The 18,776-nt window shown below is 43.9% G+C and overlaps 1 protein-coding gene across 1 annotated transcript in view; it reads left to right on the forward strand.

Moving 5' to 3' along the window:
• Nucleotides 1–214: 214 nt before the first annotated feature.
• LOC126269481 (peroxidase-like) overlaps nucleotides 215–18,776 on the forward strand; it is a 188,311-nt gene continuing 169,749 nt past the window's right edge. The window contains exon 1 of the mRNA XM_049973997.1: nucleotides 215–480. Within this exon, the coding sequence (XP_049829954.1) occupies nucleotides 328–480 (153 nt within the window). The 5' untranslated portion in view covers nucleotides 215–327. The remainder of the gene's footprint in view (nucleotides 481–18,776) is intronic.

Raw genomic sequence — 18,776 nt, forward strand, 5'->3', positions numbered from 1 at the left:
GATACATTGTGTGCACGACTTTTGTCACCTCAGTGTAACGCGTGTATCACCGTTAACCGTGTTCAGCACAGCTTCCAGCTGTTGTCATTTTCTCGTGTGGCAGTGCACATGCAGACGAAGACGGTACAGTGAGCGGCTGGCCGCCAGCGCCCGTGTGGCATCCAGGATGGCGCGCCTGCCGCGACGCGGCCAGGCACCGCGACCTTGGCGGCTGTTGGCTAAGTGGCGGCGCTGGCGGCTGTGGAGCCGTCTGGTCCTGCAGCGTGGGCGGCCGCAGCCAGCCGGCGGCCTGCGGCCAACCAGAAGGCGAGCAGACTTCGGCCCGCGATGTTGTTGAGCCTCCGAGTCCTGCTGGCGATCGTCGCGCTGGCCGGCGTGCAGCCGCAGCCGCAGCAGCCGTCATCGCCCTTCTTCCGCACCAGCCTCTTCCCAGAGCAGCTCCAGCAGCAGCAGCTGCAGCTACGCCAGCGGCAGCTACAGGTAGGCTGCCTCCACTGCTCCCTGCTGTGCTCAGTGTCTGCTGTCAGAGCGACTCGCGTTACCTGCCCCGCGACTCTAGTCTTCCCCAATTACTGACGTCAAAACCGTGTTCTCAAGTCACGAGTCATATGTTAAGTGGCTCTTCTATGCTCACATTCTCTCGCTCCTCCTGTTTCTCTTTTGTTCCCTCTGTTCCCTCTGTTTCCGTGATCTTTATTTTAATCCTACTATCAGTCCGCATACAAGCTGCGACATTGTCTCGAATAATACAGTGACCTGCATATGCAATAACTTTCCTTTAATTTACGTCTATGGTCACAAACATTTTGTTAACTAATCACCGGTTTCGGTCTATAATGACCATCATCAGATCAGTTTTATAAAAACAAAGTCCTAGTGTACTGCAGCCATAGTGGCATCGTCATATGTTAAATGCAAAACCAACACCAGCATCGTCAAATATACAGCGTGGTCCATTGATCGCGACAGGGCCAAATATCTCACGAAACAAGTGTCAAACGAAAAAACTACAAAGAACGAAACTCGTCTAGCTTGAAGACGGAAACCAGATGGCGATATCGTTGCCCCGCTAGATGGCGCTGCCATAGGTCAAACGGATGTCACCTGCTTTTTTTAAAAATAGAAACTCCCATTTTTTATTACATATTCGTGTAGTACGTAAATAAATATGAATATTTGAGTTAGACCACATTTTTCCCTTTGTGACAGACGGCGCTGTAATAGTCACAAACATAATGCTCACAATTTTACACGAACACTTGGTAACATGTAGGTTCTTTAAATTAAAATACAGAACGTAGTTACGTTTGAACATTTTATTTCGGTTATTCCAATGTGATACATGTACCTTTGTAAACTTATCATTTCTGTTACAGCGTGATTACCTGTAAATACCACATTAATGCAATAAATGTTCGAAATGATGTCCGTCAACCTCAATGCATTTGGCAATACTTGTAACGACATCCCTCTCAACAGCGAGTAGTTCACCTTCCGTAATGTTCGCACATGCATTGACAATGCGCTAACGCATGTTGTCAGGCGTTATCGGTGGATCACGATAGCAAATATCCTTCAACTTTCCCCACAGAAAGAAATACGCGGACGCCAGATCCGGTGAACGTGCGGGCCATGGTGTGGTGCTTCGACGACCAACCCACCTATCATGAAATATGCTATTCAATACCGCTGCAATCGCACGCGAGCTATGTGCCTGACATCCATCATGTTGGAAGTACATCGCCATTCGGTCATGCAGTGAAACATCTTGTAGTAACATCGGTAGAACATTACGTAGGAAATCAGCATACATTGCACCAATTAGATTGCCATCGATAAAACGGGGGTCAATTATCCTGCCTCCCATAATGCCGCACCATATATTAACCCGCCTAAATCGTTGATGTTCCACTTGTTGCAGCCATCGTGAATTTTCCGTTGCCGGATAGTTCACATTATGCCGGTTTACGTTACCGCTGTTGGTGTATGACGTTTCGTCGCTAAATAGAATGCGTGCAAAAAATCTGTCATCGTCCCGTAATTCCTCTTGTGCCCAGTGGCAGAACTGTACACGACGTTCAAAGTCGTCGCCATGCAATTCCTGGTGCATAGAAATATGGTACGGGTGCAATCGATGTTGATGTAGCATTCTCAACACCGACGTTTTTGAGATTCCCGATTCTCGCACAATTTGTCCGCTACTGATGTGCGGCTTAGCCGCGACAGCAGCCCAAACACCTACTTGGGCATCATCGTTTGTTGCAGGTCGTGGTTGACGTTTCACATGTCGCTGAGCACGTCCTGTTTCCTTAAATAACGTAACTATCCGTCGAACGGTCCGGACCCTAGGATGATGTCGTCCATGACACCGAGCACCATACATAGCACACGCCCGTTGGGCATTTTGATCACAATAGCCATACATCAACACGATATCGACCTATTCCGCAATTGGTAAACGGTCCATTTTAACGCGGGTAATGTATCACGAAGCAAATACTGTCCGCCCTGGCGGAATGTTACGTGATACCACGTACTTATACGTTTGTGACTATTACAGCGCCATCTATCACAAAGCGAAAAAACTGGCCCAACTAAAACATTCATATTTTTTTACGTACTATACGAATATGTAATAAAAATGGGGGTTCTTATTTTTAAAAAAACGCAGTTGATATCCGTTTGACCTACGGCAGCGCCGTCTAGCAGGCCAACCATAGCGCCATCTGGTTTCCCCCTTCAACCTAGACGAGTTGCCTTCTTTGCATTTTTTCCGTTCGGTGCTTATTTCGTGAGATATTTGGCCCGGCCACTATCAATGGACCACCCTGTATACAAGTAACATCATATGCACGACTCATGTTGTCAGTGGTGCTACCACTAGTGCTACAGTCGTGCATATGATGTTATTTATATATATATTTCTCGATGCTGGTGCTGGTTTTGCATTTAACATTTGACCATGCCACTATGGCTGCGGTACATTATGACTTTGTTTTTACAAAACTCTTCTGATGATGTTCATTATAGACCGAAACCGGTAATCTTTTAACAAAAAGTTTGTGACCATAGACGTAAATTATAGGAAACTTATAGTCCACGTAGTATCTCACACTGTTTTCCTCTGCAGAGTTGTCTTCGATTTTTTTCGCTTGTTCCAGTCTCTATCCAATCTGCCCGACATTTTTCACCCGTTGCTTCCTCTTACGTACGTTACGTTCCACATCATTTTTGTCAACCTGCTGTCGTTCACTCATTCAGTAATCAATTTTTACTGAGATATAACTTGATAATGTCCAAGGAGCCGAAATTGGCTAGCCGCTAAATTAAGAGAAAAACTTTTATTTCAAAATAGAAGTGCAACTTACACGTAAAACGACTTTCTTTAAGAATTGTATAGCTTGATTACCTGACGTGATCAGTCAGTGCTGGAGGCGATATATAATTTTGTACTGTACTCTTCTTTTGCAAACCAATTTATTTACCAAGATCGCTACATAAACACAATTACTGGATTACTAGTTTCGGTAATATGTACTGCCATCTTCAGATCCACAAAATAGGGCAGTGTTAGCTAGACCATACAATGCTTACTGCACTCTGTTACGTAAGGACTATAAAATAAGCACAAAAGAGTCGAGGGACATGCATACTATACAATCTTCGTGTGTCTAAATCGTCTAAGGATTGTATGATGTAGCTACTACTGCCCAGTTTAATGGATCTGAGATTGCCTATACATATTGCTCAAACTAGTAATCCAGTAATTGTGTTTACATAGTGATCTTGGCAAATAAATTGATTTTCAAAACTCTTGAAAATATTCGTTCCTTTTTTTCAGACTACCGACCCTCTTACCCAACGCGATCATCTCCGTTGAGTATAACGCAGTATTTGTGAATGTCGGCACACTATGCCGCAATTTGACGTTCGTCGACTGGTTCTTCTTTCTGTCTGTAGGCTGCTCTTCCATCACACGGGTCTGGCACTACAGTTGTGCTTGCTGTCTGAGCACGGCGTGCCACAATCACTTCGTAGCGGCTACGATACACACTACCCCTGTGTTGTTAGATTGCCAACACTGACAGCGGCCGGACGCAAAACGCTCGTGAGCCAAATTCCATCAACTTCTACCGGCTTCAGCCAATTCACAACTAGAGAACTCTCGTTCAGGAGTGATCAGCGGCAAAATGCTGCTATCGGAGCACAGAAAATGCGAATGTGTTCCTGTTTATTCTAAACTCTGGCTGAAAAGTGGGGTATCAGCTGACTCATTCTATCTTCCTCGGCACCTTCAAAAAATCTTTCCAAATATTTTGGCATGCGAGCATATTCACGCTTTTTTAAACGTGCAACTCACCTCAAACTCCCACATGCTGTTACAACTTTAACTCACTCACACCTATAACTCCCTCATACGCATCCCCTCTTAGTTGCCCTGCCTCACTCACTCATTCAGCCCAACTCATTGTCGTTATCACTTTGCGTCCCCCTGTTATTGCCTCCTGTGTCACAGCCACAGTCCTCTTCGTTCTGTCCTACTACTACAATCTCCTCTCACCGTCACTGCCTCTCTCTTGCTCTCTCTTTCTGCTAATATCTCATTTCTCCTTTCCCACTGCTGCTGTCTCTTATGACTATCATTATCTCTCTCTTCGTCCATGTCATTGTCATACACTCTGTCTCTCATTGTCACTGGCTCTCACTCACTTTTATTTTCTCTTTATTTCTCTCCTTCCTCGGCACTGTCTCCTTAATTCTTTTCCTAGCACTATTCTGTCGCTGTCAACTATGTTCCACTCCACTGTAAAATTTTTTAATGTATTGAGGAAGGTGCAATGAGGCAGCTCGTACTCCACCTTTCAAACAGGGTCTTTTAAATGAACAGGGGCACATTCGCATTTTCCCACTGGATCCATTCTTTTTCCTGCTGCAGCAGGGCAAGAACTCGTATGAAAAGAAATGTATTGGTCAGTAAAATTTAGATTCTTTACTTATGTGAAACTGCAATAACGCAGACCATATTTTACGTGCAAAAAAATTTTGGATGTGCTTCAGTGCTACAACATGGGGTTTCCAGACGATAACGGGAACACTTAACAGCATATTTCTGCATGCTGCGTCACGATAGAAACTACGTTTTCGCCTCACATCGGATTTTACGTGTACAAGTAGGGTAACTTTCAACCTCTGTATCTCGGTAGCGGATAAAGATATGAACAAAATTTTCAGGATCATTCGACAGCGGGATCTTAGGAATGCATCGTGAAAATTGCTGCCATTTGATCTGCATAGCTGCCTTGGAATCCTCATCAGCGTTTCGTTCCCCTGGAGACGGCGAAAATATAGCAAAAAAAGCCATTTTTGTGGGTTTTTCGGACGAACCGCCCATAAACTAATGGTGCCTTCATAAAAAAAGAACTATTTGTTTCATTTGTCTAAGCAGAACGAAGTATGTAATTTTCACATTTTGACGCTGTACTGTCGGATTGTGACACTAGGAATACCCTTCTGTTGAGTATATAACTGGTCCCTAACCCCAGGGCTATCCAAAACAGATGACCCTGCCTTCTTATCACCAAAAGAATTGGAGGTACGAGAACTGGAAAGTCTCGTTTTCATGCGCGGCGTTCCAGAACGCACTGGTAAGCATGTTGTCGCATGCATGCCGAACAACCTATTATGACACGACACAAGTGAGAGCAAATATTCTGAACGTGAGGCAAAACTATGTGTCTCTCAGAAGTAAGTAGATTATTTGTCTATTCGGCAGCACATATGAAGCACTGTTAGAGTTTACCGTACTTGGATAAGGTAATGATAAAAGTCATATGTTTGTCGCTTCTGCGCTGACATATCTGATAATAGCGCCATTGTCTCTAGATGAAAAAAGAAAAAGAAACAGAATTACTAGAAATAGGGATTTGAGTTACGTAGTTTATAGTCACCACGTTGCACCTTCGTCTGCTTAGTAAAGCAGGAAAAACGCTTATCCGGGTATAGATGTTAATACATAATTTCCAGTAGCTGTCTCTTGTAATACAGACGAGAGTTAACATGTCGACGTGACGTGGGAACCACTCCAACGAGCTACAGCTTGAAGCTGTGGAAGCAAGAGACGTATCTTTTCTGTGTAGTGTGTTTACATTCTAGGAGGATCAACGCACTGACTTTTAAGTCAAAGTTTGGGACTGGTTACAACTTTAGGTACTGAAAATCCCCGAAAGCTTCTTCGCTGCATGTGGAACGACGTATTTACACTTTCCTACAAGTTGGGTTACTTCTCACAACTTCATACCGTTGAAGTCATGGACAAAGATCAAAATGTGACAAAACAAATATCCCAGTTCTGTTCTGATTAGATTGACATTAGGCAAGGCAAACACCTGGCTCGTAACCAAATAATCTCTCTAACACTTGCCATCGCTGCGTAAAATGTCGTAGGCCGCGGAAATGAGACAGACGAAGAGAGAAGGTCCCTCATATGTGTAACAGTCTGTGCATAAAAAGGAACAAACGTAGATGGCCTCAGACGTTAAGTCCCATAGTGCTTAGAGCCATTTGAACCATTTTTGTAGACATCTAACAGAAATGCAAACTACCCGTGAGTCGCGTGCACCAATGCAAAAATATCGATGTATTTTAACATAGTGCACAATAACCAAGATAATTAAACAGCGTGATACGGCTGACGATGTTTTGGCGCAAAAAAACTAGGTATTATGATCCAAACAACCACTCGAACACAGCTTTTTACACCATGGAAAAGCGTGTTGAAAGTTCGATCAATATCGCTCTGGTAACCTATAACACAAAAGAGAGTGAGTGTGAGGGAGAGAGAGAGAGAGAGAGAGAGAGAGAGAGAGAGAGAGAGAGAGAGAGAGAAATGAAAAGATACGTTAAAAAAGTTAGAAACTCCTCAAACTTAACCATAGATTGGCAAGGGTACAAGATACCAGTAATTTTCAGCTAATGCTCCACCTCTCCGGATGCACAGATCTGCGCAGCGCGGTTAGCATTGGGTTGTGTATGATAGTGAATTGAAAAGCCTGTGAAAACAATTGAGGTAATAATCAATCGTAGCTCGAGCGAATTAGTTGTGTGACTCCAAGTCTCAAAGGAAAAGGCCATAATACCGAAGAAAATTATAGCGAACTGACTGAAAAGATTGTAAGGCGTTAGTTTCGTACGATTACAGAAGGTCGCACCGATGAGGAGAGAGAATCCAAACCCGTCATAAAAGTATGCGGTTTTAAGTAGGCGAATGAAAAGATAAGAGAAACTCGTTGCTTTACAATTACTCAACTTTCTACGGAATTTCCAGAGTCTGGGGCAACAATACGTGGGACTGATGCCGCCAAACTTAATCGTACGAAAATGTTGCAAGATGCATACCACAAATATTAGCAGACCCTGATAAAACACAGCGAACGATATCTGAACCCGCATTTTGGCCCCATAAGAGAAAGACCGAAAAAGGCTCCCTTGCATACTGCTGAAACTTGTGGCTCTTACGCCAGTGCAAAGTCGAAATAACAGTCCATGACGCGTTGTCATTAAAATTCATATATGTCCTCGATAAACACGGCACCAGTCTCTTGCAGCCAAAAGGAAGTGATTTTGGTGAATTTCATGGAGCCGAAGAAATCTGTGTAGCAGTGGAGTGCTTACACTCATTTTCGAAACGGTGACGTGCATTTCGCAATCCACAAAATGGAAAGCTGAGATCCTCAATCGTCTTTATTGTGGAGCTGTAAGTACTGAAACACTGTCCAGGAGATTCAGACCATCGAATAACAACTTCAGGAACACCTCTCTAACCCTCCACTACCTCTTAGATGATTTCAGCCTTGTTCTTGTGACCATGACCTCATACTACACCTTAAGATAGTATAGCATGAGGTTCAATAATTTACAGATTGTAATGTGCTGAGTAGTTCACGTCTACATTGTATGAAATTCTCTGTTACCTAATTAGGTCTTTCTTTTGTTCGAAAGATATTTTTGTTTCCGTTAGTGCATTCAACATTCTGCAAATATTCGAATGTAGACCGCCCCTTTATTAAGATGTAATATATCGTCCATCAAATCTTACTTCTGGATACTAGATCAGGATTAAGGAGTCATAAACAGCGGCAACAGTTTACTTGCTCTATCTAATCCTTTCGTTCGTTGCGTGATATATAGGGCTACAGAGAGGAAATGGCAGCATGGCCGTTACCTCGTCCCTGCCTCCCGTAGCACGATCATACGATAAAGAACACGTCTGTTGTTAAAAGAGGGGAAATTGCACTCCACTTTTCCGCAGGTGGCTCCGGAGGCAGAAGGGATGTCGATTCAGCTTCCATTACTGAAGGTAAACTCGCTACTTCAGTAATACTGAACATCTGCATGATCAGACACAAATATCGTTACAAATTTTGTCTTCCTTTGTTAATATGTTACAGTTTCTATACTTTTATCTACTACATCACTATTCGAGGATCTCTTCATGTTTGCTTTGTCTCTGTAATGCCGTACATTCAACTGCGTAGTGCCGTCTGCAGTAGGAGCGTTTTTGGCAGGAAGTAGACTCGAGCAACACGTTCTTAGAAAGAGGCAACCCTGAGTTGGCAAGTGCACTCTTTGTTAATCATTACTTTTAAGTGATGTAAGTGGCATGTTTTCGAGCTAAAAGAGTGACAGTGCGTTTTTAGTATTTTGTACAGAAACCAGTGCATCTATAAGTAGACCTATAGAGTTGAGGATTTAGGGAGAAATATAAATGTAATGTTGAAGTTTAGAGCATTTGATGCGTCACCTGTTGGCGGGAAGTGCAAACTCATATCGTTCTCAGATACAGCCACGAGAGAAAGGACTTGTGGAGCGACTGAATCCTGGAAAGCAGGCACTGATAAGAGCCTGTATGTTTCACATGATGATGCGCCGCGTGCAATTTATTTATTTATTTTTATTGGCCATGTGCCACGACCTACACCTAAAAAGACCCAGACCCTCCCTCGAAATAGTCACCTTTGGTAGCAATGGACGTCTGCCAACGTCCGTAAAGGTAGGTCAAGTACATCTACTCTTCCGGCAGTCATGATCTTTTCGACTGAATGAAATCTACGGCAACGTAGCAATACTTTCATGCGGGGAAAAAGTCAAAAATTGCTTGGTGGGAGATCATATACGTGCGGAGAGTGTGGCAAAACGGTGACCTGTAGCGTTGCAAGTTCCTCTTGGACGAGGACAGAGCGATGATCAGAAGTGTTGTCGCATAGCAGCAGCAAACAATTCTTCCGTCTCCAAAGCTCAAGATAGTTACGACGACTTGAATCGCGTAAACGGCTGAGCATCTCCTTGTACCGGGTTTTGCGTAATGGTCCAGTTTCACTTGAATTAAAAAACAGTTTGAGCATCACCTTCCTCTTGACTTGTCTTGTCACAGTTTTTCTGTCGTGGTGATACTGGCGTTTTCTAGGTGGCGGGTCGTCGATTCAGTTGCAGATGGCATGGGAAACACCATATCTTGTCTCTAGTTGTGATCAGGTTGCGAAACATTGCATCATCGTCTCACTAACGATCAGGTCCCCACGAATAGTCATATGATAATCAGCCGCATACTGTGCTGGGTAACATGCAACATGTTCATCAGTCAAAATTCTGCAGCACCTACCATGGCTGAGGGCTACAGCTGTTGGCACGCACCCACATCGCAGTCTCTTCAATTCTGCCTGCAGTTCGAACCGTTTGCGGCCGACCAGTACCCACATCACCCTTCAGAACGTTTCTCCCTTAAGAAAAGCGTCGGTCCCACCTAAATACAGCGTGACGTTACCGTAAATTTGTTGCAGTATTTTAATCGTTTTGGTACCGGCTTTGCCTAATTCCTGGTAGAACTTGTGTGTTATTCCCCATGCGATGTATTCGAGCTCCGAAGCCCGCAGTCAAATCACCGTCACATCTAAGGCCGTAATTCTACTTACGGTGCATGCAATCAGCTGTTTCTGGGACAAGCGGCACATAATGTATTACACCACGGTGCCACCTATGTACTCTAGTGCACCACACTGCTGCTATGTGTATATCGCTCAAATGACATTTGGAAATGCGATAACCACTGGTTGCTTGCCATATTACTGTACCATGTACAGGGGTTGGACAGAACATAGATACACAGCGCGAAATGCATACTTGAACTTAAATGCAGATGCTACTCAAGCTCCCAAAGCTCCCATGCTACGTTGTTGTATTTAGCCACTAACTGTACTTGTGCAGTGCACTCAATACGTTGCAAATGTCAGTCATGGACAGAACAGTTTTATGAGTGCATTACGTCGGAGTTCAGTGAATTAGAACTTGGGCAAATTGTTGGTGCTCGTATGATGAGTGCTTCCGTAACCAAGGGAACCGACGTGTTTGGTCTTTGAAGAGGCAAAGATTCAAACTGCACGCAGAAAAGCTGAAAATCTTCGCACGCTAAGTCACAACACAGACGAGTCATAGAACCTGGACTGCGGAGCAATGGAAGAAAGTCATTTGGTCGTATGAATCTTGTTTCACACTGTTTCCAAATTCTGGCTGTGTTTACATCCGAAACACACCGGGGGTACGGTGATGATTTGGGCAGCCGTATCGTGATATTTCATGGGCCCCATGGTTACTCAGCAAGTTCGCATTACTGCCAAGGATTATGTGACAAATTTGGCTGATTAGATCGATCCCACGGTACAATGTTTATTCTCCAATGGTGAAGCTGTGCTGCAAGACGGCTGGACCCACGTTCACACAGCTCGCGTCGTCCAGGACTGGTTTTGTGAGCACCAGGATGTAGAGTCGCACTTCCCCCGGCCGCCACAGTCACCAGGTCTCAATATTATTGAGCCTCTCCGATCTGCTTTGGAGAGAAGGGTGCGTCATAGCTATCCACCTCCTCCACCTCCTATTAATTTGCAGGAAGAATGGTACAAGTGATTTGTCGAGACAACATGTAATTACACCTTTTACACAACGACACAAACTCAACACAACAGGCTGTAGGATGATATGTCTGGGCCAAAGTAACACATCAGGCAATCACTATCGACAGTTTCACCTGACATTTTATTTGGTACCTTTAAACAAGAGAACTTGACAAATAAAACCATCACATGTTTAAAACCACCACACGTCTTTAAAATGTATCGTTCAAGTGAAAATAAATTAGCTATATTTTAAACATTCACAAAAACGCGGCACTTATGGCCTATTACACATTTACTGAAATGAGTTAAATATTATGAACTAATGTTATCTTTCATTACGACAGTGACTGTTATTACCAAAATAAGTCTAATTTAGCATACAACATATAAAATTTCATGTGCGCAAACAAGCTTGTGAGATTCAGCAACTACGCTCAGAAAACGGACGGACGCCTGCCCGTACAGCACAAAAGCAAAATCACTCCCCGTCCTCAGGTCTTCCTGAGCTTTTCCTCTAACTCCCGATCGGCACGGTAGGTGGCCCCAGCGCGCGCTCAGCGCACACCGCCGGAAAGTGACCCATACCGGTGCCGGGAATAGCGACGATGAGCCACACGGCTCAATAATATTCCCTACCGGCCCTGTATTTATCCATTTCGAGAAGACCGGAAGCTGTTTTGGATGAGAGCAGTTTTACTGCCTCGTATTAGGCATCGTAACGTGTTGCGGCTTTGGTATTGCCATATTTTTCTCCCCCCTCTGTCGGTAAAATGACGTAAATTTATGTCAATTTTTTGTTTTGTTTTACAACACATACGATCTTGTCTTGCGTGGTACGCTTGACAAGCGCATTGCGCCATAAAAACAGACGTTAAATTTATGTATGTACTACACTCGTGCGATAGATGAGCAGATCTTTTTAGCAATGGACAGAGGTGCTGGTTGGTACAAGGGAAACTTCTGGATGTCAATGTTCCATGGGACTGCTACGTAACTAAGGTCAAGACCCGGAGGCAGTGCACGTCACCCCGTCATGCATGTCTACAGAACTCAATTTACAGCCCAGCCGACAGCCGCGGCCGCTGGAAGTCGTGTGTCATGTCACCACTGCAGACAGCAACTCCGCCACAGCACCGGGCCGATCGGAGATGGCGCACTCCGACCGCCGCTGGAAACTACACTCCTGGAAATTGAAATAAGAACACCGTGAATTCATTGTCCCAGGAAGGGGAAACTTTATTGACACATTCCTGGGGTCAGATACATCACATGATCACACTGACAGAACCACAGCCACATAGACACAGGCAACAGAGCATGCACAATGTCGGCACTAGTACAGTGTATATCCACCTTTCGCAGCCATGCAGGCTGCTATTCTCTCATGGAGACGATCGTAGAGATGCTGGATGTAGTCCTGTGGAACGGCTTGCCATGCCATTTCAACCTGGCGCCTCAGTTGGGCCAGCGTTCATGCTGGACGTGCAGACCGCGTGAGACGACGCTTCATCCAGTCCCAAACATGCTCAATGGGGGACAGATCCGGAGATCTTGCTGGCCAGGGTAGTTGACTTACACCTTCTAGAGCACGTTGGGTGGCACGGGATACATGCGGACGTGCATTGTCCGGTTGGAACAGCAAGTTCCCTTGCCGGTCTAGGAATGGTAGAACGATGGGTTCGATGACGGTTTGGATGTACCGTGCACTATTCAGTGTCCCCTCGACGATCACCAGAGGTGTACGGCCAGTGTAGGAGATCGCTCCCCACACCATGAACCGGGTGTTGGCCCTGTGTGCCTCGGTCGTATGCAGTCCTGATTATGGCGCTCATCTGCACGGCGCCAAACACGCATACGACCATCATTGGCACCAAGGCAGAAGCGACTCTCATCGCTGAAGACGACACGTCTCCATTCGTCCCTTCATTCACGCCTGTCGCGACACCACTGGAGGCGGGCTGCACGATGTTGGGGCGTGAGCGGAAGACGGCCTAACGGTGTGTGGGACCATAGTCCAGCTTCATGGAGACGGTTGCGAATGGTCCTCGCCGATACCCCAGGAGCAACAGTGTCCCTAATTTGCTGGGAAGTGGCGGTGCGGTCCCCTACGGCACTGCGTAGGATCCTACGGTCTTGGCGTGCATCCGTGCGTCGCTGCGGTCCGGTCCCAGGTCGACAGGCACGTGCACCTTCCGCCGACCACTGGCGACAACATTGATGTACTGTGGAGACCTCACGCCCCACGTGTTGAGCAATTCGGCGGTACGTCCACCCGGCCTCCCGCATGCCCACTATACGCCCTCGCTCAAAGTCCGTCAGCTGCACATACGGTTCACGTCCACGCTGTCGCGGCATGCTACCAGTGTTAAAGACTGCGATGGATCTCCGTATGCCACGGCAAACTGGCTGACACTGACGGCGGCGGTGGACAAATGCTGCACAGCTAGCGCCATTCGACGGCCAACACCGCGGTTCCTGGTGTGTCCGCTGTGCCGTGCGTGAGATCATTGCTTGTACAGCCCTCACGCAGTGTCCGGAGCAAGTATGGTGGGTCTGACACACCGGTGTCAATGTGTTCTTTTTTCCATTTCCAGCAGTGTATGTAAGAACGTCTTTCCTTCTCGTATGACACGTTGCTTCGCGTTCAGTCGTACGTATTGTAAATTCACGAAACTCCAACAGGCCTCTGTTCAACAAGGTGCTGCTTCTTACTCTGGCATCATAGAGCATCTACATGCTCACGAGATTTACGGTTGAAAATTCGTCTAGCAGAGCGAGCAGTATCCGTTCTGTAAACAAAAGACTGAGGAATGATATCGATATTTCGGAAACATCCTGAAATACTGATTTAGAAAGTGTGCAACGCACGAATATGTTTTCAGTAGGTTTGCATAAGAGTGGATGGATGTCAATGACAAACCACAGCTATAAAAACAAAAGTCGAACGTTTCTCCCCCTCCCGGAAAGATCCTTCTGCTCGTCTTAGGGATATGTTTAATGCACTTCTGGAGTACGTATTTCACGTTTTCTGATATATATGAGCAAATCCGTCAGCCTATCAATGACGACGAAGAGACTGCTTGATGGTCGCGTGAGAATAAAGATCACTGAAGTGTGGGGAAGGCTAACCAAAGACTGCGTTTTATTGGCAGGACACTTAGATAATGTAACAGGTCTACAAAGGAGACTGCCTACACTACGCTTGTTCGTCCTCTTTTAGAATACTGCCTCGCTGTGTGGGATCCTTACCAGATAGGACTGACGGAGTACATAGAAAAAGTTCAAAGAAAGGCAGCACGTTTTGTATTATCGCGAAATATGGGAGAGAATGTCACAGAAATGATACAGGATTTGGGCTGGACATCATCAAAAGAAAGGCGTTTTTCGTAGCGACGGAACCTTCTTACGAAATTCCAATCACCAACTTTCTTCTCCGAATGCGAATATATTTTGTTGACGCCGATCTACATAGGGAGGAACGTTCACCAAGATAAAATAAGGGAAATCAGAGCTCGTACGGAAAGATATAGGTGTTCATTCTTTCCGCGAGCTATACAAGATTGGAATAATAGAGAATTGTGAAGGTGGTTCGATGAACCCTCTGCCAGGTACTTAAATGTGATTTGCAGAGTATCCATTTAGACGAATGGAACAGCAGACAGCTTTATTCATATTTGAGTAGTATGGTTTCACTTAATTGTGTTGGTACAGTTGTGAGTCACTAAAATACTTTGGGGAGTTCGAAAATCTGTTCAATTAATGGGAACACTCGTTTTCTCACTCGATCCAGCCATTCAGAACTGAAATTTCCGTGACTTTCCCAAATCATTCCGCATTCTCACTTTCTCTCTAACTAGACATATATTGCAGTCCACAGAGATTTACAAACATTAGCACTACACTTCGTCAGTAAGAATGTTCCTAATGTCTCCTGGCTTTGTTGGGAAAGGTGAAAAAGCAATGAGTAGACACAGTTCACGATAAAAAATCATTTTTTAAATCAACGTGCTTTGCTATAATTAGGCTTTCAGGTCGAGGAGACGGAAGTTTAAACGCCCAGTCTGTATCGCAAATGTCTTATGAAGTAAGTTACGGGGCGTTGTCGATGTACCACCCAAGCTCTGTGGCTACATTGATGATTTTTGAGAGAAAAATACGACATGCCATTACCAGAGTTCTCTCCATCTCTTCCTTCTCATTCTCCTTTCTCCAGCCCCCTCCCCCAGCCTCCACTATCTTTCTGATTTTCTCTTATCGACACAGCACCACACATGCGAATGCAGCTGAGAGGATCTATTACAGCCAGATTTTTACAGTGATGACTAACAGTAAAACAGGATCATATGAGCAGTTCAGAACCTCTTAACACTTTCACACTATATTATAGGCAAGTCGAAAGTGAAAGTTGACTAAGAACACAAGCATTTCTTGTAGTTACACGTCGTTGCGGCGTTATTAAAGTCTGCAAGAACAGTTCAGTATTCACAATACTTGTAGTAGAGATTTTGCAGAACCACACAGATTTATAAAATCTACGAAGATACCTTTATCGTTCTCCCTTCCGGTATACGCACACAGCGGTGATGGCTTAAGTGAGATGAGTTGTTACTTAATGGAACCGAGTGGAACTTGAGGATACAATGATGATTCTGAAGGTCTCTGAAAATCAGCTGTCTTCGTAACAGGGACTAGCATATTTCTAGGTTGAGTTCTTTCCGTACTTCTGGACTCCAGCTATTTTGCGCTCCACACTTCGCTACTGAACTCTCTTCTCGTGGGAAATCGGAAGCTGCTATTCCAAAACGACTAATTTCCTCCTTTTCGCTTCATTAGCCAAAAATAGCACTATTTCTATTTCCAAATTTTGTAATTTGCTTGTATAGAGCAGTAGCTGGCTTCCTATACTAGAAGGAGGTATAATGTTGCAGTTTTTCGTGTATTTTACGCAACGCAGTGATGGACTATTCCGTCGTGTAAGTCTTTCTGGAGAGTAAGCGCTGATCAGCAGTCCGATAATACGATGATCGGTCGTTCCACATGGTGGTAAGCATACTGGAGACCCTGAAGGGTGGCTGTCAGCTCTGCTCTTAGAATAGCGATGCCCGGTGGAAGCAATAATTTTCTTGTGTTTCAGGCTATAGGATGCCTGTAAGAACCTCCTCATCCTTCTTTTATTAATGAAGCGTCGGTGTAAACGGGCCACATTCTTTTCAAAAATGGCTCTGAGCACAATGGGACTTAACATCTGAAGTCATGAGTACCCTAGACTTAGAACTATTTAAACCTAAGGACATCACACACATCCATGCCCGAGACAGGATTCGAACCTGCGACCGTAGACATTCTTTTCCATTTGAAGAAATACAAGTTGTTTCAAAAAGATTCTTCCGATTTCACAAGACTACATTTTCTACATGGGTGAAGGTATAAACGTTGGTTAAATTTCAGTTGACGCATAGGATTACTAAGTTTTTCGTTTCAAAACAATTATCACATGCATGCACTTACAATCTTGGGGTACTTTTCAGTGTTACGTTTCGGATCAAACATTTCAGTTATCTTTCAAAAAATGTCACTGTGATCTCCACTTACGCATGACAAACTTTCAGACGATAGTCAAATTCGTCCCACAAGTCACGTACGGTGAGATTAGGGCAATGGTGCAGTGGCAGTTCCCTATTCCCCTTATGGCCGAGCCACGAGTCGCGGCTGACACGACGAACATACTGAGGACAACCTTCGAAACTCTGTTGAATGTTCACCACATCTAGAATGTGCCAAAGGGGGTGAAACCAGAGTTTTGAAACTGTTGGTGTCATCATTTTTCTGTCTACGTGTGATGCGAAAGGGTAGATAGTTACCAGAGGAATAGTGGCTGTAAGCTGCGCACTGAATGTGTGTGAAATCAGGACACTCCAGAAAGATGGTCTAGTCGCAGTGCTACGGCGATAGACTGCATATTTCATACAAGACGGCATTATAGAATCACAGTCTATGACAAACACTTGCGTAACTCTAAAGAGCAAAAAACTGCAACCTCCTTGACAGCTGCAACGATGCTAATCTCCGAGCAACTAGCGTGTGGTAATAGAAGAATGACATGATATCAACATAGAAATTGCTATTTTTAGCGCTGTTACTTCCATATTTCCTAGCCACTAAACAGGGCAGTGATTTTTCCAATACTAGTAGGAAAGTATAATTAGACTAATATTCTACCTCCTGCTAATGTTAACATATAATAATAAAATCTGAGTGCAATGTAATATATACAAGTCACAGTAGCCGAATCGTTTCACCGAAAATTGTCTGACACGATTAATGAACTGAGACCTGATGTATTAAAAATCAAAAGGAACTGATTACGTCTGCACGCTCGCCATGTACTTTCTGTTACTTGCGCAGATTGTAGTTCGTTTCGCGGGTTTCCTTACGGATTTCAGACTCATTTTAATGCATTCAAAACTGTGTGCGATTTTTACATTCTTGGGCAGTAGCAGCTATTTAAGATCTTTTGACATTGTCCCTGCTTCTACGGTTTGCTCGAACCTATCATATTAATTTATTCTGCTTCCCAAGCATAAAAATGTGTATATCACTTCAAAATTCTCTTTTCTGCCTGTATTCTATTCTTCCAGTATATCATCCTGTGACGCTTTCTTCTTATTTGTGAGAGTACCTTAACCTACAGCTAGCACATTTAACAAAAGATCCAATTCCTCGTCACTTTCTGCTACCACTGTTGCATCATCAGTGTGTTGTATTGCCCTGTCCGTGACAAACAATGCCTCATCCTCTTTTAAGTGAACAAATAAACATTAGTTGTGACAAAGAACTAATCTTAGATCTTCCCTGAATTTGGCCTCTTATACGAATTTGCCAGAACAAACTATTCCAATTCGCGTTTGGATTTCAGTCTCCCTCTGTTACTCGAAGCACACTGCCTGTAAAAAGGGGAAAACTTTTGTTTTATTCCACATTATAATATGCCCTTCCATTTTTGTAGCGTCGCAACAAGCTTCAAAATACCAACATATTTGGATTTTGGATGTGCTCTCCCCTCCATGACAGAATTCGCAATCGTTTGACAGTGTGTTTGTATACGCCAGCCGCTTGGCAACGCTGTAGTAAGGAGGTTGCAGAAAAATGGTTTGAGTTCGTGGCTAAATGTCTTGGACTCTGATTAGAATTGCGCTCTACCAAAACTACTGTTCGGCAGTTTTGATACAGTACGTAAATGACATAGTAAATGCGCAAGCCCTCGCTTGCTTTAATCATAAATATATGTGTGAGTGATGATAAATGTTAGTATTTTTAAACAAAGAAAAGTGTTATGTACTCAGTAATCTTCAAATTGTGAGCTACACGCCCTTAATTTTTGCATATTAATTAGTCAATTTAATCATAGCACTTTTGTTTTCAATGCCTGTAGTCCCTTTCAGAACTCAAATTAATAACGAAATTAGTTAATATAATAAGATTTAAGCTTAATTTGCTGGTGTACGCATGTACCACCACAATAACATAAACACAGTGAATAGTTGAGGGAGTATAAATGAGAACAGTGTAGTATTAAATTTTAAAAAGTAATGACAAGTTTTATTAATTATTTTGTAACTACAACTAGCTGATAAATCTTGAACGAAAATGACAAAAAAATCAGAAAAGGAATTGGCAAAGCATACATTGGTTTAACAACACAATCTGACTTTATTAACATGAATTCACCGTGAGGTCCAACTCTAATCAGATGTAATAATCTACAACCAAGTATACCACAAACTATGGTTCACCTGTGAACAGGGATCTTTGAATATCATTTAACAACCC

Source organism: Schistocerca gregaria, chromosome 1, assembly GCF_023897955.1.
Source record: "Schistocerca gregaria isolate iqSchGreg1 chromosome 1, iqSchGreg1.2, whole genome shotgun sequence".
Lineage (NCBI taxonomy): Eukaryota > Metazoa > Arthropoda > Insecta > Orthoptera > Acrididae > Schistocerca > Schistocerca gregaria.